This window comes from Manis javanica, chromosome 5 (genome assembly GCF_040802235.1).
Source record: "Manis javanica isolate MJ-LG chromosome 5, MJ_LKY, whole genome shotgun sequence".
Taxonomy (NCBI): domain Eukaryota; kingdom Metazoa; phylum Chordata; class Mammalia; order Pholidota; family Manidae; genus Manis; species Manis javanica.
In genome coordinates this window covers 30,538,289-30,563,006 of record NC_133160.1, presented here as the reverse complement: position 1 = coordinate 30,563,006, position 24,718 = coordinate 30,538,289, and the positions used below count along the sequence as shown (strand labels likewise).

The 24,718-nt window shown below is 43.4% G+C and overlaps 1 protein-coding gene across 6 annotated transcripts in view; it reads left to right on the top strand.

Annotated features, from left to right (window-relative positions):
- SLC23A2 (solute carrier family 23 member 2) overlaps window positions 1-24,718 on the top strand; it is a 143,141-nt gene that overhangs the window by 96,263 nt on the left and 22,160 nt on the right. For all 6 annotated transcript variants that reach the window (XM_037017375.2, XM_037017374.2, XM_037017380.2 and 3 more), the window contains 6 exons: window positions 9,483-9,571; window positions 10,579-10,649; window positions 11,613-11,794; window positions 19,624-19,744; window positions 20,259-20,415; window positions 23,773-23,920. In XM_037017375.2, the coding sequence (XP_036873270.1) occupies window positions 9,483-9,571; window positions 10,579-10,649; window positions 11,613-11,794; window positions 19,624-19,744; window positions 20,259-20,415; window positions 23,773-23,920 (768 nt within the window). The remainder of the gene's footprint in view (window positions 1-9,482; window positions 9,572-10,578; window positions 10,650-11,612; window positions 11,795-19,623; window positions 19,745-20,258; window positions 20,416-23,772; window positions 23,921-24,718) is intronic.

Genomic DNA, 24,718 nt, shown 5'->3' with positions numbered 1-24,718 from the left:
GCGCCTATTAAAGGCCCTGCTTTGAGCTGTCCTGTGGAAGAAAAGGCTGCAGGGTGGTGGCCGTCTCCTGGCCATCACAGGCCTGCTCTAGGCACACAGAACCTTCCTTTGCTGAGAAAAGGTAGGGTTTGGGCCAAGACGGCTGTTGTTATTTTGTTTATTTTGTTTTGCTTTGTACTGAGAAATTTTGTGACCCTTTAACCCCCTCACCCTCCTTAACCACCCACCCCAGCCCCTCCCCCATGGTTAACGCCAGTCAATTCTCAGTCTGTGAGTCTACTGCTATTTTATTCATTTTGTTTCCAAGACACTCATTGTAATCAGTGCAGCAACCTGTTCTCTGACTAGAGTCTCTCCTGAGTGGGGAGCTTTCTATGAGGTCTTCATTGCCTTCCATCTCCCTGGGTTCTTGGGGCCTGTGCTCACTGCTCACTGAGGGCAGGAGTGGCTCGGGATACTTCAAGGTCTCAAGTTCCGGCCTTAGAATGCTGAACTATTGATAAAGGAGGGATGCAGGGATCAGATCTGGGTAGGGGGCCAGAATGTCTGTTCTGTTCCTATTCTGTTTCATCATGTGTTTGTGCGAGGTATATGTGCAATTCTTTGAGCTACGTGAAAGTGAGGCTGCAGATAGCATGCTGGCTAACCCCCACATACTCTGCTAGGGATGAGCATCTCCTGTGTAACTTCACTGCACCTGGGGAAGTGCAGTCACTCTGCACATCATCTAATGTGGGATCTGTATTTGGTCTCCCAGGTTGTCCCTAAAATACCTTGAGTAGCTACTCCTTCCACTTCCCTGGACTTGGATCCAGTCAGGCTCATGTGGTGCATTTGTTGCATGTCCCTCTGGTCTCTTAATAACCAGCCGTGGTCACCTTTTCCCTCCGTATCATTGCTTTAAAGAGTCCAGGCCAGCTGTCTCGTTGAGCATCCCATGGCCTGAATTTGTCTTGAGTGTGTCCTCGTAGTGGGATTTGACTTTCTACAATCCCTATTATTTGTTGTAAACTGGGAGATGGGGCCAGAGGCTTGGTTGACTTAGGAGGAATATTTTTGCCCAAATTATAGTCTGTGTAACTCAGAATATTTTAGATGGCACATGACAGAAATGGGGACCAGTGAGAACCTGGAGGTAATGACCTGAGAGGAAGGAGCTCTGTCTCAGTCCCCTGGACAGATCCCCTAACCAGCTGCATGGGAGCTTTGGCCTAAGTGGTGGTGTCCTTCCTGTTCCCACCGTGTACCAGTTACATGAACATGTGCCCATAGGCTGCCTGGCATCTCCGGGCCCTCTTCCTACTCTGAAATGGTAATAATAATGAATGGCTAGTGAGCATCAAATGAGATCATGCCAGCACCTGTCCACACTCTCCTATTGTTTCTCAGTTCAGTGGGCCACCTGGAAGGAAAGGAAGCAGGTGGGTGCAGGTGAGGTAGAGGGGTGTGCAGCGGGCAAGAGCAGGGCCACCGGATGGAGCACTGTGTCACTATCAGTGCAGCTGCTGTTGGGTGTGCCAGCATCCCCCAACCAGGGTGGCCCTCCAGACTGTGTCACAGAGGTCATCAGAAAATGGTCCGAGTGTTTCATCCCACTCCCTCTGAGGCCTGAGCACCTCTTGCCTCTCCATGGGGCTATTCAGGTTAGCTCCTTCAGCTCTAGCTTTCTGGGGAGGTCTCCCCTTTAGCTGACTCATTGTTTCCCTGTTCATATGTCTGATGCTCCAGGGCTCCAGGAGACTGACTGAGTGTCCTTTTAGTATGTGTGGGGCTAGTGAATTTAGTTCTCCACAGTCTTTTTTCTTAGTCACACCCTGCTAACCCTGCACATTCCCGCATGCTCTGAATTGCTCATCCTCTCGGGCGTGGCCCATTGTGTCTCCCCTCCATCCTCCCTTCTCAGGCAGGTGGCTGCCCTGGCAGAGGTGCACAGGGATAGGGCAGCCTGCACCAGAGGACAGACTGGAGCTTCTCGCCAGGCACCTAGAGGGAAGCTTTTTTTAATTTTGTGTTTTTTGTAACGGACATAATTCTAGGGAATATGATGTCATTCTCTGCCACCCCCCTCCCCTCACCAACTTCCTCTCCCAGAAGGACACTTTACAGATATTTTTTAAGCTGCATCTCTTGAGGGGTAATTGACATACAGTAAAATTTACCCTTTCTCGTGTGTACAATTAGATGAATTTTTACCCATGTGTGCAGTCACATCACCAACACCACCAACACAGAATTGCCACACCCCAAAGAATTCCTTCATGCCTGTGACTGGCTAGATCTTTAAGCAGTGATAGTATTTTAGGCTAACAAGCCCTTGACCTGAAATAGTTGATGTCGTCATGCTTAAAAAGGAGGCTGTTGAAATTGTATCCAAGTAGCCTGTGCTCAGACTGGACAAAGCCTCCTGCTTTGTGAATTGTGACTTCAGAGAGGACCCGTTTGGGCAGCTGGTTCCCACTGAAGTTTTCCAGGACTCTCCCTGATTTGAAGTACTGATTAGAATAGTTCATGTAATTTTGGTATTTACCTGTAAGACCAGAATAACATGAACTGGAAGATAAAGGTCACACTTGCCTTTAGTTAAGTGTTTTTTTTTTAATCAACTTAAAAAGGATTAGTGATTCAAATGTAAGAACCATAAAGGTATATAAGTATTAGAATAAAACAAGGATAAATTCATTTATAACCTAGACGTAGGGAAAGACTTTTAAGCTAGGACTCAAACTCCAGAAATAATAGGATGATAAAGTTGATATTAACTATAAAAAAACCTTTAAGGTTTGTGTTGTAAGAATATACTATAACAAACAAAAATGACAAACTGGAGAAAGTATTTGTAGCAAATCACAGATAAAGTGTAATACCTCTAATGCAGAAAAAAGAACTCTTAAAAATAAAAGTTTAAAAAATGCCAAAAATTGCATAGAAAAAGGGCAAAGACCTGATGAGAGAGTTCACAAACAAGTCAAAAAAGTCACACACTGGCCCTTCACCACATGAAATGATCATCAAATTGATTTATTAGGAAGCAAATACAAACTAAAGCTACTCTGAGATACCATTTCTCACCTTTGTGAGTTGACAGAAAATAAAAAAAATTTTACTCTTATGGCAAGCCTGTGGGAGAACAGGCATTCTTCAACATTGCTTTCAGGAGTGAAAATAGTTGAATCCCTGTGAAAAGGAATTTTATAATATCTAGAGTATCTATGCATTTACTATTTGATCCAGTAACCCCACTTCTAGAAATTTACCCTGAAGAAATTTACTACCACAAATGCAAAATAACATACAGAAAGTAACCTATTGCTATATAATTTGTAATGGCAAAATATTAAACATAACTTAAATGCCCATCTATATACAGGAGACAGTGAAGTCCTATGCAGCCCTGAGAAAGAATGAGAGCAATCTCTAGAACTGGTATAGCATAAGTTCCAGGATATGTTGGAAAAGCAAGTTGCAAAAAAGTGTGTGTGTGTGTGTGTGTGTGTGTGTGTGTGTGTGTGTGTGTGTCTGTGTCTGTGTCTGTGTGTGTGAAGAAGTAAGGATAAAATTAATGAAAATGGTTAAGTACATGGGTAAGAGGGGATAGGGATGGGAGTGAGACTTACCCAGATTTCTAAAAGGAAGAAAAGCAAACTCTAAATTGAATACAAACAGAACAAGTGAATCTAACTATATATCAAAAGAACTCACAGACTTTAGAATGTAGTACTTTGCATACCCTGAGTGGATTATATTCTAAAGACGCCCCCCCCCCCCACCACCACCAAAAAGAAAGACAACCAACCAAACCAACTTGAACTTGGTAGTCTTGTTAGTTATGACATTGATGATATTTTGGAACTGTGCTATATGGTATTACAGGATAGATCAAATGAATAAATATGTTGATGTTGGAAATTTGGATGTGCTATGTAGAGGAGATAAACATGTGGGAAGAAGGTAATCCAGCGGTACTGGGTTGAATTGGAGGTATCATTATGACCCTGTGATTCAGAAAATAACTCTGTCTCCGCTCACTAAATGCCATCCCAGTACACTAAGCCCATTAGTGCTCAGATCTTGATTTCTAAATACCATTCTCCACTAAAATAAACCAGGGCTTCTTTGGAGAAGTGGTTGACTACAGGGCTGGGGCTGAAAGAAAAATACATGTGGAGCCTGGAGCATCTTGTGCCAGAAAGCAAAGGACTGCTCAGAGAATAAGGGGTGGTAAGGGAGAATTATGTTGGAAAGAATGGAAATCTGCTTGAACAGGCTGCTTTGGGCAACTTTGGGACCGTTTAATTATTAAAAAGAGTAATCATGCCTCATGTAATTGTAGATTAATGATAACAAAAAATATATATATATATATATATATAAACAAGATGATTTGCTGAGAAAAAAAGGGGGGTAATCATGGAAGTGAATTACAAAACAATAAATAAAGGAACCATGCATCTACAGTGATGTCTAAAAAAGAAAAAGGGAGGTAAAGTTGGACAAAGGAAAGTTCTTTAGAATAGGACACTAATAATTTGGGTGGAATGATGAATTTAAAAAATCATTGTTTTTAAGCCCACTGTATAAGAATGTTAATAAGGTAGTGGGAATAGAATGTTCGCACCCTATAATGTATTAATTAAAAAAGGGAAAAGGCACTTGCAGAGTGGAGAGTGCCAGCAGTCACTACCCTAACCAAGCTTTCCTACCTCTGGGGACAACCTGACATGGTGGGCCTCCTGATGTGACGCTCTGAGAAGTGCTTGAGCAGTCTCCTTGCCAAAAATGTTCAGTCTCGCTCTAAATGTAGTAACCAAATATGTAGAGGAGCCTTGACTGGATTGGGGGAGTAGATGCAGATCTAAGCACTTGTATAAGCAATCAGGGAAATTTATATATGGGCTGAATATTATATTATATAATTAATGTCACCTTTCGTGTGTGTGATAAGAGGGAGGCATCATGTAGGAGGGTATGTTTATTCTTAGGAGATGCCTACCGAAGTGTTTGGGTGAAGTGCACCATATCTCTAAGCTGCTTTCCAGTAGTTCAGCTGATGTACATACAGTAAATAATAGACAAATGTTACCAATTGAAAGAGTTTTCTTTGACTTGTAGTGTTTTGCTTTTCTTAAAGGCATGTAGAGGACGTGCTCTTGATGCCAGATTCAGTATTGGAACTATAGCTCCTCAAAGCCAAACATGCTTCACGTTTCTTTGGGTTTATTGCTTTAAAATTGTGCTGTAGTTTAGATTCAAGTAAATATTTATTTGGCAATAGAAGGTTTTGTACCAACTTGTTTTTTTTGCGTAGATGGGGGAAGTCAGGCATAGAGTCAGCTCTCAGTGTCAAAAATTGTGTTTTGGTTTTATTCATTTTCATTAAATGGTTTAGTTCAGGGTAGATACATTTCATACCTTCATACCTTCAGGGCCCATAGCCTTTTAAACTTTTTAAGGCCTTTCCTCTGATGACACTAAGGAGGACTGATAGCCCCCAGGGCTTGGGAGTGTTGTCTGTTTTTATCTTGAAAAGCCACACACATTTTGACCCTAAACTCTCTCTTTCCAGTGCTTTTAATTAAAAAAAAAAAAAAAAAAAGGCCTGTCCTAAACTTGCAGTTAAAATCACCATGACAAAAAGACTTAACCTCGTATTCCTAGTCTGTAAAATTCCTCTCAAAGAATATTTGCAAACAGTGCCTCAGGTCATTCATTCATGAAGTGGAAGTCAGTGCTGGGGATATAGTGATGGATGAGGGGGGCCCAGGTCCTGCTATCCTTTGATGCTGGTGGTGCAGGGGGTAGAAGGGGAGCCATCAGTGCAGATCTCTTGGGTGCTATGAAGGGAGCTGATAGATGAGACCCTGCCTGAGCTGGCAGGTCATCCAGCACACATGGCCACAGGAGGGGTCAGCGGGGCAGGGGCCACAGTGGAGCTATGCCACAACCTGTCGAAGGGCCTCCTGGGTGTAGTTCTGTGCTCAGGCCCTTCTGCTCCCCTCGGACCTTCACCACATCAACCCCATCCTCAGCAAAGAGTCTGCAGTTCTCCGAGGACCCTGGGCCTGTCCGGTGGCTCTTGTTTTGCATCTGCTCTTCTCTCTGCCTGGCCTCCTCGTACCCCTTGGATGTGTGGTGAAGTGCTTGTTCTTCAGATTGAGTGATAGCTCCCACAGATTCGCAGGCATCCTCCACCGCCCTATCACCACCCTTCATATGTGGCCATGGTTAATGTCCCTTCAACGCAACAGAGACCTTGACAGAAACCTCTCAAGATCTTAGGGATAGTTTTTTTTTTAACCGCCACTGTCAAATCGCTTATAATTGTGCCTGTGTCAAGCCGACCACCAAGAAATGTTTAGCAAGTGACCGAAATAGTAAATCCCTTCTTCTGGCCCTGGGCTTGTCAGCCTTTGTGGTGCCTGGTGCCCCAGCTTCACCATTTTTAACCTGCACACCCCGGGAATCACGAAGCAGCTTCCTGGTGACTTAGTAGGTAACTTGCAGAAATGATGTTCAGAGTGTAGGGAAACACATTAGAAATCTAATAAGGAGATTCTAGACTATTTCCTGGAGGAGGTAGTATTTTCTTTGTGCCTTGAATGATGAATAAAAATTGAACATTAGAAATGAGTTGACAGAAGAGCTGGACAAAGGCTCACGGGCAAGAACCCAGACCAGGTGAGGTGCAGATGTGTGGGGGGGCTGGTGAGGATGAGGTTGGGAGCTGAGCTCAGGTCACCTGGGCACTGAGGGGGAAATAGGGTGCTCCCATGAGGGCCTTGGAGAAAGTAAGGCTTGTTTGGGCTGGTTAGTTTCCTTTACTGTCCTGGGGCTAGAGCTTGACATGGGAATGTGTCATGACAAAGGCCTGTCTGCTCAGATTTTTCTTCACTGACATCTAGTGATGATAAAAACTTAATTTGCAAAAACCTACCACCTCTTCCTTTATTTAAGATACACTTTTCCCTATAGACAAAGGTGGCAAATGTTTTCTGTTAATAAATAAGCAGTAAGTGTTTCAAGCTCTGTTGTAACTACTCGATCCCACCATCATAGTGCAAAAGCCAGACAACTGGTAAGTGAGGGTGGCTGTGTCCCAGAAAGAGCTCACTCACAAAAACAGGGAGCTTGCCAGATTTGACCACTTTACTATCCTGTGAAGAAAGGTGGTTTAATTTTGTTCCTGTCCAGTCATCAGTACAAAATAGGAAAGTCTTACCTGCGTGGTTGCTGAAAGACCTGAGGTTTAGCTGATCATGTGGATTGAATGCATAGGGAAGAGCCTTGGGACCGACCAGCTTCATGCTCAGGAAGGGCCTGGAAAAGCTGCTGTGTCAGTGGAGAATATCAAGAGCTTGATCATCCTCAGTCTTTTCATTGCAAAGTTGGTTTTTTATTTAGGGATGTCCCTGTTCAATGAAGTAATGTGCTTTTGTTGCATTTCCCTAAGAATATTTCAGTCTAGCCACTGATTTGTGCTGCCAATCATGGAGAGCACACTTACCTGCCCAGGTACATACTAGTGCTGAGTGCAAAGCGGCTGTCTGTTCTGCCAGCGCTGCTTGTGGCAGGCAGCGTACATGGTGGAACAGTGAACACATAAGCTCGCATGTGGCGCCAGATCCTCCTGGGACACACTGCCTTGGGCAGCCTCGGGGGAAATTTTCTGTTACCACCTACTTTGAAAAGAACCCAGGGTTCTGGTTGCCTGGCAGTGAATGAGCTGCTTTGTAGCAGTGTGGCTGGGGCCTTTGGTTATGGTGAAGCCATAAAATGCTTGTCTTGAAAGGTGCCAGGGAATGATGGTCAGGTTCAGACTGAAGTCAGGAATAGTTCATGTCACCAGGAGTGAGACCCAGGGCCACTTCTTCATTTTCCCATAGCCAGTGAGTCACCAGTGCAATGTTGACTGCAGTATTCCCAAGGACAGGTGTTCTGAATGTAGTCCTTCTTACATCGCCCTGAGATGCATTGCTTGAAATCTGAAACAATAGTAAGACAGATGCCATTTGGACCATTTGAGAAAACATCAATTCCTGTTTACTTGCTGACCTCCCTTTACCCTTTGAGTGCATTTCTGAAAAATTGTTCTTGAGGAATTTTTGTACATCAAAACAGTGTATTCCTTTTGATAGACATTGCCACTTCAGATGACCTTCCCTTCTTTTTAGGTACTAGGTAGGCTTTGGGCCCCTTTGCTAGGTAATTATAGTGGAGGGCATGCCTGTGTGAGTGGCCACCACAGTGCTACTGGTCTGTACCGTGCAGCCTCTGGGTCTTAAAGCCAGCACCGTGCCTTCTCTCAGTTCATTTCACTGCATGATTAAAATGGCCAGGAGAACAAAATCCTGGCCCTTGTCTGTGTCAGAATTATGTGCGCTGGCTCTGGATTTGTAAAGGGGCTGCTTGTTCTTCATCCAGAGTCACTGTTGCTCAGTCCACTTCCTGTTCTGGTCAGGGCAGGTTGTGCCTCAGGTAGCTCAGAGAGGCATGTGCTGGGTTTCTGGCCTGCTGGCCAGGAGACTGATGGAAGGCTGCTTGTGGGTATTTAAGAAATACCTAGATGTTCAGGAATTTCCAGCCCTACAAATAAAAGGAGCAAGTTTATATTTTATTCTGAAAGTAATGTTAAAAACAGCAGTCAAGTTCTTATGTTAGCCCACAAAGCTACCCTAATTCAACTGTAGCTGAAGTGCTGTACATTCCCAACAAAAAATGGCAGAAGTCTTTTGAATTTGAATAGTTAAAGTATTCATAAAGTCATTACAAAGCAGCAAAAACATAATTGAATGATAGCATTTGAGGATCTCTGCATTTAGTTTGAGGATGTAGGGAGGAAATTTAACAGAGTCTGTAAGTTTTCTGGGTCCTTCTAAAATAAGGTTTAGAACACTGAATATTTTTTGTGATTAAGCACTGTATTTACTGTTGAGTTGTAATTTACAGCTTTCCTTTTCCTCAGTAGATCTAGATCTCTAACATTTTAATGCTTATCCTCTATGAGTTAGGGCAGTTTTTGAATTACAAAAGGGAACAACTGGGGAGATAGATTTTTTTCCTGTGCTAACCGATAATTTGTAAAGGAGGAGAAAGGTGGTAAAATAGAAGATGTGCACTCATGTTTAACAAGGAGTGCACAGCACAGCAGGAAAGAGAGACGTCCAAGTACTCCCATCCCCCATCCCCAAGGGGAAAGGTGGCGATGGCAGGGGCTGGTATTGGGGTGCTGGCGCTGACCTCAGGGCTCCCCCAGGGCCCACCCTGGGGCTGTCTGGGGTAGGGAGAGTAGCAGGAGGGGAGGACAGAGAAGCCAGGGGCCCTGGCTGTGTGGCAGAGGAGGTCTTGCAGACCGGGTCTTCCTCCACGTGTACCTGCGTTTACTCATGTGCTGTTTGTCTGTGGAAAAGACTGTTAAGCTGTCAAATAGTGAACTACCTCGGTAGTTCCTGATGCTGTGATCATGGTTTTGGTCTCGTTTCTTTTAGGTTACCCCTGTTTCAGGCCAGTGCTTTTGCATTTCTGGCCCCTGCTCGAGCCATCCTGTCTTTAGATAAATGGAAATGTAACACCACAGGTAATTGCAGTTATTTCCACATATGTCATTGGGGTCCTTTAACACAGGTGATAAGAGGGAGGCCTGGATGTGCTGCCCTCAGCAGAGTTAAATCCTTTCTGGAATCAGGCACGGAACACACAAACCAACAAACAGTTTAGAATACTCCAATCTGTGGGTCGTGTTTCTGTCTCTCTCTCTCTATCCACTTGTTCATCCCTAACCCCAGAGCAAGTTAAGAACCAGAAAGGACCTCATTTCTCTATGCTCATGAAATTGATAAATACAGAATGGAATAGAAAAATATTTGTGTTATTTTTTTGCCTCTTTCTTCCAGTGGATTTTATGTGCCTCTGCTGCATCAGCATCCATTCTCTGAAACATCTCTGCTTTTTAAGGATCTGGCTGCTTTGGTTTTCTGCAGATGACTTTCATTCCCCCCTTCCCTGCCCTGTAGTGATTGCAAAGATCCTTAAATAACCCAATAAGGTCAGGAAATGATCAGATAGAGGATTTGAGAAAATCAGATAGACCTGTTGTAATCTCAAAATACTACTACATTTTTAGATTCTAGGAGCAAAGTTTTCCAGCCTTCATTTCCTTCCTTGCTCCTAGGAGTTACTTTATGGCCACTGATTTAATTTAGGAACTGGAAAAGGCCCTCCTCTGTTTTATCTACGTTTTAAAAACCCATAGTCAGGCAACCTTGCTATTGGGCATTTCAATTAGCTGCTTGCAAAGGTTGGTCTTTGTTTGAGGCTGGCACCAGCAATGTGTTACCACTAGTTCAGTCAGCTTTTTGACAAGCTGGGAGCTCTCAGTCGATGAATAAATTTGGTTAAATTAGGATTGGGGAAATGCACCTTTCAGTATGGTAAGCCGTACTGTTGTAACTCGAATTCTAGGGATGGGTATTTATCCAGATATACTTAAAACAGGGAGGAAATTCTAAAAAGAGTAAAATGAGTATGTCCTGTGAACATCAGTGTCACTCCAAGAAAAATTTTGTCTTTGTTTTTGTTTTCAAGATGTTTCAGTTGCCAATGGAACAGCAGAACTGCTATGTACAGAACACATCTGGTACCCCCGGATCCGCGAGGTGAGTGATGAGCACTGTCTGCCTGCGGCTTCTTTGTTTTCTCTCAGCTCCAGTGTTCGTTGTGCTCAAGAAATGGCAGTTGCTTGTATCAAGCCCTCCTTTTCTTTTTAACTACTGACACGTATATTTTTGTTGCTGAACTAAATGTAGAAGACACCACTATAAAATAAAAATAAAATAAAACAAAGCAAGCAAATGCTTTGTGCAGCCAGTGGTTTCTCGGCCACCATTTCTGCACTCCTCCTGCTGGTCCCCCAAGGACCTGCCCATTTCCACCCTCCAGCGTGGCCAGCCCATGGCTGCAGCTCCCCTGGAAGGAGCCGCACAGGCTGTTGACATACAGCAGAACTGTTCGTTCGGGCCTCAGGGTTTGCCTGTGTCTGCAGAAGGGACTAGACGCTTGTCTTCCCCAGTGTGCTGACACAGGACGGCATACGGGTCCTCAGACAGGAGGAACAGTTGGAGGTTTATACAGATCCTCACAAACCCGTAAGGGCTGTTCACCATTAGTTTGAATTGGCACATACTGCTTTTCCACACAACAGGCATGTTCCTTTAGAATTTGTGTCAGTAATAGTGCCTTTTGGATGTCTTCCAAGGGCTCCCTTTTTAAAGTCAAGAGTCTTTGAAATGCAGTGTTCTCTGAGGTTGATTTTGAATGCCACATGTCTTAAATGGAACTATAAATTGTGTCTGTCTCATTTATCAGTGGAAAAGACAGGTTGGCTTTGGGCTCAGTGCCCATTGCTATAATACTGTTCCATCAGTCATGTCGTACTTGGGTTTGCCAGACCCCAGTCCACCCACTGATTTCTTTGGGGGTCTCTGAGAATTCTGCTGCATCATGGCTTGTATATAATAACTTGAAGCCTTGCAGAATTACCAGTTGTGGTTGCAGGTCACATTTGGAGTTAGTGATGTATATGCAGCTTACTCTCATGTCTGTGCCCTCTCTTGTTCCAGATCCAGGGAGCCATCATCATGTCCTCGCTGATAGAAGTGGTCATTGGCCTCCTAGGCCTGCCCGGAGCACTGCTGAAATACATTGGGCCCCTGACCATCACACCCACAGTGGCCCTCATTGGCCTGTCTGGTTTCCAGGCAGCAGGAGAGCGAGCAGGGAAGCACTGGGGCATCGCCATGCTGTAAGTATTCTGAGGCTGCTCAGGAAGGGATAGGAAACCCTGCACCCCTCTTCCTACCACGGAGGGACAGCTTCTGGGAATGTTTTGAACATTTACCCAGACTATGAGTTTTTTTTTTTTTTTAATAATAGTCAAATAGTTTGAACTTTGTTTGCTTTGTGCCAGGGAAATTACTGAAAGGTTTTTTAGACCCAGAGGTTGGGAAGTGACATGCAGTTACGGTATTGGAGAGACAGGTTTGAGACTGATGTATGGAGGGATGGGGTGTAAGGTTTCAGGCTTTGGGAAAGGGGATAGGAGGGTGGTGCCATTAGCTCTTGACTTTTGAGGTCATGCTGAGTCTCCCGTGCATGAGCTGCAACATTGAGAGGCCAGGTCCTTTAGATGAGACTCAGAAATACTTCCCCATTGGCAGGAGACAAAGCAGGCAGGGGGTGTGTTGGCACTGAAGGAGATGGCTCCGCAGGCCAGCAGAAGCCTCCACTCTGTGGGGGAGGCCACGGTTCCCGCCTGAGCCCTGCTAGTCAGTGCTGGTCTTTCTGCACAGACATTCCAGTCCATTAAAGATGTCACTTACCCCTTTAAGTAATGCTATACCGGTAAAGACATCCAAGACTTTGGTAATATTTATTACAAGATTGATTATTAGAGCCACAGAATTCTGTATTCCACAAACAGAACCATATTCTTTTTGTGCACTTGTAGAATATATAGAGAGTTGATCATATCATAGGAAAATGGTTCAAAGACTGGAATTTTGTGACCAGTAAAATTTCTAAACCACACTAAGTAAGAACACGAGGGGACTTCTAATTGTTCTTGTTTTGCTTTGTGACATACTTGGTAATGATTCAGTGATGGGCAGCTCTTGCTGAGCATATGCCTCACTGCTTCACAGAACACTTGTTGTAAACATTATACATCAGGGTGGGTACCAATGTTATCCCCATTTAACAGCTAGAGAAGCCAAGGCACACAGACGCAGTTATTGCCCAGACTCACATAACAAGGAAGTGGCTAGGGAGGTTTGCAAAACCATCCTGGCCAGGACTTAACCATCAACTTAATCCTGCCTGTCTGTGTCAGAACATGGTTTACAAATTAAGATATGTGCAAATACCCAAGATTGCTCTTAATTTTCCCATTTCACTGAAGGTTGGTTCATGTGCTCCCCACCAGGATAGGTGTGTAAAATGCATGTAAAATTGTTCATTCAGTGAAATGCAGTAAGTTCCAAGAAAGAGAAATTGTATTTACCATCATAGAGTAAAATTAGAAACCAATATCCAAAGGATAAACAAAACCTCCAAGCTACGAAGCTAGAAAAATACTGTTATAAATAACTCATCGTCAGAGGAAATTGAAAATTCACAATTGCTGATAATTAGAAGATGATGACAATAACAGCAGTGCTCGCACAGAACAGAGTTGTTCTTGAGAAAAATAACCTTAACTACAAGTACATGAAGAGCTTATCTCTACACATTAGCAAAACAGGATAAAAAGTGAGCCTAGTGAAAGCAGGGAAAGAATAATACAGATTTAAAAAATATGAAACAAATAGAAGTAATAAATCCAAAAGCTATTCCTTAGAAAAATAACATGTAGATGAACTTCCAGCAAGGCTGATTAAGATAAGCAGAGAGTGTGTGCACATACACAGGATAAAACCATAGGTCCAGGGAGAATGAGGCCAATCTATGCTCCTTGCTCTCAAATGAAAAAAAAACACACACACACACAAATTAATAAAATGAGTGGTTTTCTAGAAGAGCATAAAACCCAAGCAGATTTCTCCTCACCTGACCTCTGAGTGTTGGGGCTCCCCATCTTGGACAACCTCCTCTCCACATGCTTCTCCCTGGCAGGTCCCATCCAGTCCATGGCACCAGCTGACACCTGTCATGCTGGCGACCTCCATCCACATCTGCCTGTAGGGTCCAGCCCCTGTCTGCACATTCCATTGGCTGTTATACAAGACATTTCAAACTTTAAAGGGAGAAAGCGACAAACCTGATTCCCACCTTGCCCTGCAAACCTATTTCACAGCTACTTCTCCTTCTGTGCTCACGTCAGTCAGCTGTGTAACCACATACCCACATACCCGGCTGCTTCACTCGCAAACCTTGGGGTCGTCCTTGATTCTTTGCTGTCCTTCGTTCTGCATGTACAACCCATCATTCTGCCCTGCCTCCAGAACGCATCCTGGGTCTGTCCTCGGGTCTTCATGGCCACCACCCTTGACAAGACTCATTGATGGCCATGGCTCTGCAGTAGTCTCCAGCACCTCTCCTGTTCCCTTCCTGCCTGTTCTCAGTCCTGTGAAATGCTGGCCCTTGATCTCTTCAAGGCCTCCTCTTCTGTCTCCTCCTTTTGAAACTCCAGTTAAACACATGCTAGAATTCTGGAAGCTTGTAGGTCTTCTTGCTGCTGTGTCTGAAACCTCACCCCCTGTCCCTTGGCAGTCTGTTTACATCTCGGGCTGGGCCATCAGGCACTTTTCTCTCTGGAGTCTCAGGTGTTTTCAGTGGATGGGGAGCAATCTTGAATTATTTCATGCATGACTTCCTCCACTCAATCCCTGCTCGTCTCTTGCTGTAATTTTTAAAATGCTGGACCTCCCGAACACTGCCTCTGCTTGCTCTCCTGTTTTTCATCTCTTCATCTTTTTTTTGTATTAATGGGAATTTTCCTCAGCTCTATCTGTGAATCCTTCTGTCGAACTTTACACTTCTGCTCTTGTGTTTTTTAGTTTCCAGGAGCTCTTTTGTACTGTGGGATGTCAGCTTTGTGAGGGCAGGGTGTCAGCTCTGTGCTGGTTGCCCCCAGCACCTGGCTCACAATCTGTCACAGAGCAGGTGTTCGGTAAGCACGTTGTGAATAAGTGACGGGAGAAGCGGGAGGCTTGAGGACACCCAGGACCACGGGAGAAGTGAAGAATATTGTTCAAGGGCTTTTATCCGTAAAAGAAGTTCTGAACTCCACTGGTTAGACATTAAGCCTATTAAATCTTCAAAGAAGAGAGAATTCCTGCACTATTTAAACTCTTCAGCAGCTTTGAGAAAGAAGGTAAACTTCCCGGTCAATTTTATCTTTATGGCAAATCTTGGCAGAGCTAATACAAAAAGGAGAGCGTATACCAGCGGCTTCCTTTGTAGGGCGTAAAACCTGGAGCCGAGTGCAGATATGTTCAAGGAGTAACATGCTTAAGCTCAACATCTTTCTCTACCCAAGGCTCCTTGTGATTTTCTTTTTAAATGCCAAGGCTTTAGGATCTAGCTCTGAACACAGTCTATGTTTTTAGTGTTACATCTAGTGACATATCATATGTTAAATAATGTTCCTTGGAACATGGTTTGGGAAAATGCTACTACAGATAATAAAAGAACAACACATTATGTGTCATTTCAGAGACTCAAGGATGATCAGATATTTAAAAATTATTAAAAATCCATTATGGGTTCCTGGTAGATTTAATTAATGAAAACCATGGTGGCAATTTTGAAAAATCAAATTCAGTCAAATTCAACTTATATTCCTATTGCCTACTGTTAGCAGTGGTGAGAATAGAAGTATTTTTCATGAGTAAGATTTGTAAATGTTTCAAACTTTAATGGTGAAAGGCTTAAATCAATCCTGCCTGTTGAAATCAGAGGCTAGGATAAACATGTTTATTATCACCAGTATCATTTAAAGTTCTGGATGTGCTAACCATTGCATAAGACAAGAAAATGAAATAATGTGGATCGATATTGGAAATGTCATGGAGAAGGGAATGGTGACTTGCCTTTACAAGAACCAAAATATGTTTCAGAGCTTAATAACCATACTGTGGTCCTGGGACCAGATACATGTTGGTAGAACAGAATAGGAGAGATAGAAACATAGCCAAGAAAAAAATTAATATTTAATGTATGATGGCAGTCATATTTGAAATCAGTGGGGAATGGAAGAACTGTGTAGAACAAATGAGATAATTATTTGGAAAAAATTTTGATTCCTAGTTTATATCAAATTACATTTCAGTTGTATTAAAGATTTACATATAGAAAATAAAATCATAAAAGTGCTAGAGAAAACTTACATAAATATTTAATCATAAGACAGGGAATGTCTTCCATAAAAGCAGATATTGAGAAGAGAAAGATTAGATAGGTTTTACTACTGATGCATTTAAAACTCATATGTTGTAAATGAATCTCAGAAAATATTTACAACAAACTCCACAAGAAAGGCAAATGTTCCCAATTCAGAGTTTCACTAATTAATTTAAAGGAGAGAATGTTCTAGAGGAACCATTTAAGAAAAACAAAAAGGAAATACAAATAGCCAATTAGTGTGTAAAAAGGGTTGCCCTCCCCAGTTGTCAAAACACATATTCACCTGGATTCTGTTAGCTGTGGGAGATCAGATTGTACAAGAGAGGGGATCCTAAGTCAGCTAGTGGAGGTGGCATCAGAGACAGATTCTCAAGGGAGGATAACTGGTGACATTTCTTACACCATGTGTATATAGGTCCTGTTCGGGAAGTATGTTTTTCTTGACAAAACTTGTTTTTTGTTTACTTCTCTTATGGATGATTTCAAGCCTATTCAAAAGTAAAGAGAATAATGTAATGACTCCCCACCCCACCCCATCACCAAACACTCAAGGGAAATCTCATTTTATCTATACCCCCAAATACACTGAAATTATAGTCATTTCAAGTTTAACAGTAATGGAACAGGGAAATCTAAAGTAAACAGCCCCTCCCACCCACCACCATCTCTCAAAATAAATCTAATGATTAACTAGTAAAGCTAGTGTTTATCCTTCCATATTTTTATATTGTTTAACAAAAGTACAAACATATGAGCATATACAGCTGTAGCATTATATTATTTTATAATTTGTTTTTCACCCCAACAACTGATCAGGCTTACTTTTCCAAGACAGTGTTTTTATATTTAGTTTATTCTTTGTAAAGTTGTGTGATGTTAAATTATTTGAAATAGTCTATTAAGCTACTCCCCAGTTGATACTCATGCATGTTTAAAACATGTGCTTGTTGACAGACAATTAAGAAAAACATACCTTGTGTATAAAGAGGTTTGAAATGGGTAGGAATTTAAAAGTTTAAGACTGTATTGTAGTAGTAGCAAATGGGCATTTTTGGTTTCTGAGTGGGATTGGAACTTGGCCCAACGTTTATGTATGTACTTGGCAGTCTGTGTCAGAAGCTTTTGAATAAGGTATTTACTGGTCGACAGATCCTTTCCTGTTGTAGGAACTTACCAGAAGGAGATAAGCAGGCAGGTGCCAGGAGGGGTGACCATCACGGTTGTTCATGTTGCACGCAGTGTCCTACTTTGAATGATTTGGGGGTCCTTAAGATGAGTGCTGAGCGGCCACTAGTGGGGTTGTTTCAGATCTGCGTCTGTTGAGGTCATGGATTAATAGGGGCTAGAAGCTGCGTAAAGTATGATTCCAGTTCGGGTCAGGTGATGTCCCCTTTGTGTTCTGAGGGCAAGGATGATGTCAGGCAGCTCCATCTCCCTCTCTGACCCCAGTGCTCAGGACCCAGTGACATTGCATAAATATCCAGGGACGGGAAGCTGTTTGGGATTATTAGACCAGAATATTACATCATTTTCACCCAGTAGTGGGATGATGAATGATCTTCAGGATTTTGTCTATCTTTTTTAAACAGGGAAATCTTAAGTAAAGTAATAGTCCCCTCCTACCCATTGCCAACTCTCAAAAATCTCATGATTAACTAGCAAAAATTTAGTACTCATCCTTCCATATTTTTATATTATGCATAAATACAAACATGTGAGCATATAGAGCTTCACCATTACGTTATTTCATAATTTGTTTTTTGCCCCAACCTGTTGACAGTCATCCTACATTTTAGCAGGCATTGTTTTCATAGTATTTATAAAGTAAAAGGAAGGAATAGCCAGCAGTCTGTGAAGGTGAGGTGGAAAGGGCCAGGTGTGGTGGACGGGACCGGCTTGAGGATTTGGAGCTCGGATCCTTGTTGCTTCTCTGCTTAGCCGCAGTGTGTGAGCTCAGGCACATCCTCACCTCAGAGCCCTGCCGCCTGTCTGCTTTGGGGCTGCTTTTGCCCTACCTGCCCCCAAAGGTGTATTTATTTGAGGATAAGCATAAGTTAGAAGTGGATAGATTTTAGAGTGGGAAGGAAACCTGCCCCATTCGCCCACTGTGTGCTGTCACATTGGAGTCTGAAATTGGGATGTCTTTCCTCAAATCCTGTGGGTCCCTGTCCCCTTTAAACATGCTTTAAAAAGTGAACACTTTTTAGGTGCAGATGTAATAGGTGGGGTGTCACCTGAAATAATCGTAACAGTAATAACAGACTTGAGACCTTTTGGATTCATAGTGTTCACTTTGAAATTTAAATCAGTGGCATTTTCTAAAGCATGAAAATGTTATTTTGGTCTAAGTTTAAAATAAACAAGTTCAGTATCCCTCACTGCTGTTACCGGGTGTTTTTGGTTAACCTTCACCATCCCTGGGGAATTGGAATGCCCTGGGCCCCATGTATATTTTCAACCTGGAACTGGTACTGGCCCAGTGACTTTGTGATAGGGCAGAGAACCCTGTTGCCAGGTAAGTGAAGCATCCAGGTAGGTGGGGAGATGGTGGGGCAGCACAGGCCTGTTCTTCAGCCAGCTACAGCCCGCCCCTCACTGGGGATTTTACTGTGACGGCGCACCATCAGGGGAGCTGGTAATTCACCTTGGCAATTGGAGCTGTGCCCAGGAACAAGTCAGCCAGCTTTGAGTGAGTGTGCACTCTGCTACCAGCTCTACCGCGGGTTGTGAGTGAAAGAGCGAGTCCCTGTGGGTGATGAAACACATCATTGTGTGCCTTGATCGTGTTGGTGATGGGAAGCAATCCCACAGCTGCCACACTTGGGGCACCAGATGGGTTAGGATGGGTGTTCCCCCTGCAGGAAAGTCACCTGACATTGTTACCTCCTCAGTGCAGCTGGGTTAGGGGTGGAGGGACTTCGGAGCCAGCCCAGACATATCTGACCTTAAAACCAGTGTGGCAAAGTAGTTCAGAGCCCAGGCTGTAGAGATAGATCCCTGGCCCACCCACAGGGCAACCTCTAGCTGCCTGACCTCTTATCTCTCTGTAAAGTGGGTGATCATAGAAGCCACTGCAGAAGGCGGAGATGACCTTCACATGACATCTGGTACACAGAAGCTGTTCAGGGGTATTATAATAAGGATTTATGTTGTGTATAGCTTTCTTAAATATTGAACCTTTCCTTTTTGCTTTTTAAAAGACCTTTATAAGTAAATCAGAAGATACAGAGACATAGGGAAAAATCATACTGCCCTGCCGAGGCCAGTCCCTGTGAGCCTTTTAGATCTGTCCTTACCTGCGTGCATGTGTGCGGGTGTACATGAATGCTCATGTGAAGTTGGCTGGTGTTTTAGTTAGTTTGTAGTTGTGATTATACTGTGATCTGGCACCTTGTCTTTTTCCCTTATGTAGAGTGAGCTTTTTGCATCCGTGTGTACATTCTTCAAGTTTTCTTACTCTATTATGGAAAATTTAGCCAAAGCATTTATATGGGCAGTTTCATTTCAGTATCAAGAAATGCTAAGAAAAAGAGTTCTGACCTCTTTCCACAAATGGCATTTCCAAAGTGTGATTTCCCAATAGTTAGAGGACCGTCAGCTTTCTAGAGCAATGAATTGAACACATCTGGTCAGTTTTGCCATTGAAGCTTTGCGCAGTATTTTAAAACACAGGTGTGTTCAAGGCCTTCAAACAGCCTTTAACCTAGTTTATTTTCTTTCTGTCCTCAGGACAATTTTCCTAGTATTATTGTTTTCTCAATATGCCAGAAATGTTAAATTTCCTCTCCCAATTTACAAATCCAAGAAAGGATGGACTGCATACAAATTACAGCTTTTCAAAATGTTCCCTGTGAGTACTCTTTTTTTTTTTTGACAATACTGCCTTTGGTTCATATGTGACATGTTTAGTGAAGGGAGGGTTTTAAGCAGGTCCTCAGTGGGGGGACAATGTCTGTGTGCTGACATTGGAGTACTAATGTCCACCAAATTGTTGTGTACTTTAAGGTGTAAAAGTGGGGGAAGTTTCCGATCCTGAAATCCCTTTAACAGTAGAAAGGAGGACATTGATTGTCTTTGGGGCTCAGGGAGCTCTGACTCCATGTGCCTCTGCAGGCACACTGTCCATTATTCTTATTGTACTAGCAGAGTTAGGGTTCAATTAGCTTTACCTGCATAAAACTGCTTTCTCTGAATGTGATTCCATTTAAGGAATTGGCTTTCAGCAGATTCGTTGCATGTTTTTTCCACAAGTTCTGATGATTGTGGGTTCTGGGTGTGATATTCAGGCTATAGGAAGGCGTGTGTTTTGCCGACCACCACCACCTCTGTTGGCCTGACAGAGCCTTTTCCTTTGACTGTGTCAGATCATCCTGGCCATCCTGGTGTCCTGGCTGCTGTGCTTCATCTTCACAGTGACAGATGTCTTCCCTCCTGACAGCACGAAGTATGGCTTCTACGCTCGAACCGATGCCAGGCAGGGGGTGCTTCTGGTAGCCCCATGGTTTAAAGTCCCATACCCATGTAAGTATTCTGGTGGCCAGAGGGGTCAGGAGCCCATTAGGGCCCAGCTCGGAGGAGCTGTAAGTTGGCAGATGGCACTGTAGCACCAACAGCCTTCTCTGTCCTAGGACATCCCCTGAAGGTTTTGTCATTCTGGTCATTCTGGTCGACAGCAAAAAGAAAAGAGACCCTGGAGGTCCATAATTAACACACAAAGACTAACCAGCTCCCTTCTGAGATGAACTAGTTGGTTCTTTTGGTTCTAGTGGATGGAATCCTGGACAAGGGGTCTCTTCCAGGTTTGAGGAAGGCAAGTCAGAGCTGCATGGTACCCAAGCTGCCAAAAATGAACAGACTTGAGTGGGAGGGACCTGAAGATTAGCAAGCAGACTGCTCAAGCATGATGGAATTTGTATAATCTTTTAATGGGTAGCTGTAATCTTTTTTTTTAACTTGGTCACAGCCATCAGAAGTAAAGTGAGACTCCCAAATGGGTGGAAGATGGATCTCAAGTTATTGAAGTGTTGGGTAACTCCTGGCAAGGTGTGTGGGTAGGGGGATGCCCTCCCTACCTGAGGTATCACTTGGATTCACATGTAACACTTTCTGGACCCATGTCCCCAAAAGTGACTTGTGTGAACCCAGTGGTTGTCAGCTTTTGTGAAGACTCTGTTTCTCACATTTGGGGTTTTTATTAGAATTGAATCCTGACCATAGTTTGGTTGTGCAGATACATTCCTGGGTAGCAACCATGTCTTCACATCTCAGAATGAGAGGGGAAGAGGCAGGAAAAGCCTACAGTATTAAGATTGGGTCGGAGGCAGCTGTTCTTAGCATGTGAAACGGGGGTGACTGGGTGACTGGTGACAGCCACAGCTATTCCTTCTGTTCTGATATATTTACAAACACTTTAAAAACTTTAAAAAGTTTAATCTTTCTAAAGGAATATTCTCATCAGATTGTATAGTTTAATATGTATTTATGTATACCTGTCCTTTTTAAAAAAATATTCATGGTTCATAAATACACATATAATATGAGATAAAATGATATTAAAAGTACATTGGCAAGACAGGAGGAGGCGTGGGAGAGCAGGAAGGAGGAAGTCCCCACAGCATGTGCTGGGTGTCCTCTCTGCTTGTGCAGGTGGCTCCCAAGATGAGCACAAATGAGAACAGGTTGGGCTCTGCAGGAGACCCAGGCTTGCAGGAGCTAAGAGACCAGAGATTTCCACCAGGGCCCAGGGGGCCGTGCCTGGGAAGGCATAGCTGAGTGGACAGGGCGCTTGGCCCTGTGATCGCTTCTCTTCATGACAGCCTTGATCTGCCGAGAGCAACTCTGTTGCCAGAGCTGCCCTAAAAAAAGCCACCCACAGGGAGCCCAGGGAATGCAGTCTCATATGCTCTGACCGCATGGCTTGCTTACTCCGAGACAGGTTTTCAAGTATCTAGAGCAGTTTTCAAATATCTATCAAATTTGATAAGATTTGATATCTTATCAGATATCTAAGATAAGACTCAAATATCTTAGCAGTATACTAAGATCCTTGGGCCGATTGTTAAAAATACGTATTTCAGGCCCAAAATGTCAGCAGTGCCCAAGGTTGAGAAACCCTGCTATAAAGTAATAACATAAATTAGAGTCTCTAGTTAAAAGGAGAGAAAAAAAAACAATTAAGATAGAAGGCTGGAAGCCAACAAGGTTTTATATATATATAATCTGAAGGAAAAGGGGTAACAAATTTAGATTACAAATAGAAAATTTTAAATGTTGAAGTAGATAGAATAAAGAGTTTAAAAATCAAAATGAAGGGCTTAAGGCAAAAGGGAGAAAAAACAAAATAGTAAGAATAAAGGGACTAGGAAAATAAAAAGCAATTTCTGAAAAATAGTAAGTGGCAAAATAAAGTAAGAATCCCTCCCCCCAAGTCACCACACTGAAATGAAACCACAGTGCTGCAATCAGTAACAATATGTAAAAGATCATTTAGAAAACACAAAATGTTGCTTGGTAAATGTCTGCATAAGAAAACTTTCAAACCAACCTGAAGATGAGATGTTGACCAAGCATGTTGCCTGTGGGTGTGCACCTTGAACCCCTGACCACGGGTGGTTCTGCACCCCATCTGCTCTCAGAGGGTAGAGCAGCTCCAGAGGAGCAGTTCTGCCTCACACACACTCCAGGCATATTCTGCACATCGTACTTCACATGCCTTCTTTCTCTCTTCCCAAACCCGTGGTTATTCCCCAGTACCTACCAGACAAGAGCCAAGCTCCTGCCCCGTGCTGCACACCCTCTCTACTGGGCACCCGCCCATTCTTGTGCTCCTGGTTCTGCTCATTTGCTGATGCTCAGGCCACTGCCCAACCCCGGGAGGCACTCTCCACTTGGCTGCCATCTCCAGACTCTCTAGACAGGGACGTGCCTCTTCCTGACTTCCTACGTGGTTTGTTATGACTCAGTTTGGGGTGCCTTCATTTAAAGTCTGTCTGTTACACTGTTCCCAGATCTTTCGGTGTCCAGATCTCCCAGCCACATGGTTGGGTCCTGCACAAGAGACCATTTCACCCATCTTCCTTTCTCACTGTTCTTCATACTTGTGGCTGTATTATAACTAATGTTTCAAGGAGAAGGTCTTACCAAAGAAGTCTATTCATTCAAACAGTGAAAATTCCATATGCTATTTTTATAAAGTAAGATCTCATGGCTTTCAATGTTCAGATAGATAAACTTTTTAAAGAAAAAAAAATTGAATGAAGAATTAACTAAACCCAGATCACTCAAAATGAAACCCAGGACTTTGTCTTTGCTTTCTTCTGGGTAACTATTTAATTTTTCATAACATGGTTTCCTTTAAAAAAGAAAAAAGTGCTGATAGTGCACTAAAGAGGAGCTGTCTACACCTTGTGTTGTAACGTTAGGATTTAACTTTAGCTGGTGGTGACTTGTCACTGCTTTTTCCTTTGACGCTATCCCCTGGGCAAGATCACCATTATTTTGTGCCATGCTTCGCACAAGGATTAAAAATCCTCTTCATAAAAATTCCTATCCCAACACAGGCTGTGCTAGATTGTACTGAGTGTGACTTTGAAACAGGAAGAGAAGCAGGCACCTCTTCAAGCCAAATGATTTCTTCTGTTAAATAGAGACTCAGAGCCGGCCAGCCCTGGTTATGGCCATCTTCATTCACTTCAGGAGCTGTTCCCTGGCATCTGGTGCATTGATGACTTAGGTTTAAAAATAAAGAGTTTCCATGAACTTCAAAATATGAGTGGATCTTGCAGAGTCCTCTGGTGTGCTGAATGACTCCATGTCCTGATGACTTTTGCCTGCCCCTCTAAGAAAGCTCACTAGGACTCCACACCTCTCTTCCCGTAGTCCAGTGGGGACTTCCCACCGTCTCTGCAGCTGGTGTCATCGGCATGCTCAGTGCAGTCGTCGCTAGCATTATCGAGTCCATCGGGGACTACTACGCCTGCGCAAGGCTGTCCTGTGCCCCTCCACCGCCCATCCACGCCATAAACAGGTACGTTCCTGAGAAAACAGATTCTTCCCCAGAGCCAGAGCCTCCTTACTTGGCTCATGGCGTGATTGCAGGGAAACCAGGGGCATCAGCAGGAAGGTGGCCCAGCAGTGGCTTTCTGTTGGCTGTTTCCCTTTGGACAAGTCACTTTGCTCTCATTTTCCTCATGCATAACATGGGGTAGAATTCCCACCCTTCCTTCCTCATAGTGACAGTCACTATATAAGACACTTTCTCTGAGACCCCTCTAGACCTTAAACTCACCAAAACAAATGCCAGACACTGCCATTGCTCTTTGCTTGGTTTGGGGCCATAGGTGAACGTCCCCTTTGATTTCTGGTTTCCCCAGTTATTAGTAGGGATAGATGCTGTGTCACCTGTTCACAGTTACAGTTTACATACATAGAGACAAGAAAGGCAAGAGTAAGTGAGGGCTGTGGAATCTTGAGGTTTAAGAGCCGTGGGATGTATATTCTTAACACACCTGGTCTTTAGTTTCCTGATGGTGTGAGCAAATTGGACCCTATAGAGGATGCAGAGAAAATAAATAGCCCCAGTCACCACTCTCTTCCCCAGCCAGCTGCCCCTGTAGAAGGGATCGTGTGTGTGAATGAGTTGGTGTCTCAGCATCTCTTGCACTCGTTCTGTTAGTCTTCACAGGCCTGCTTTTTACATCTTTTCTCTAATGGAGCTATTGCATATACTTAAATTCCTTATATATGGACTCTTCCTTATAAATTTTCATATAAATTCCTTCTATACGGACTCTTCCCCAATGGAGCTTTTATTGCATATGCTTAA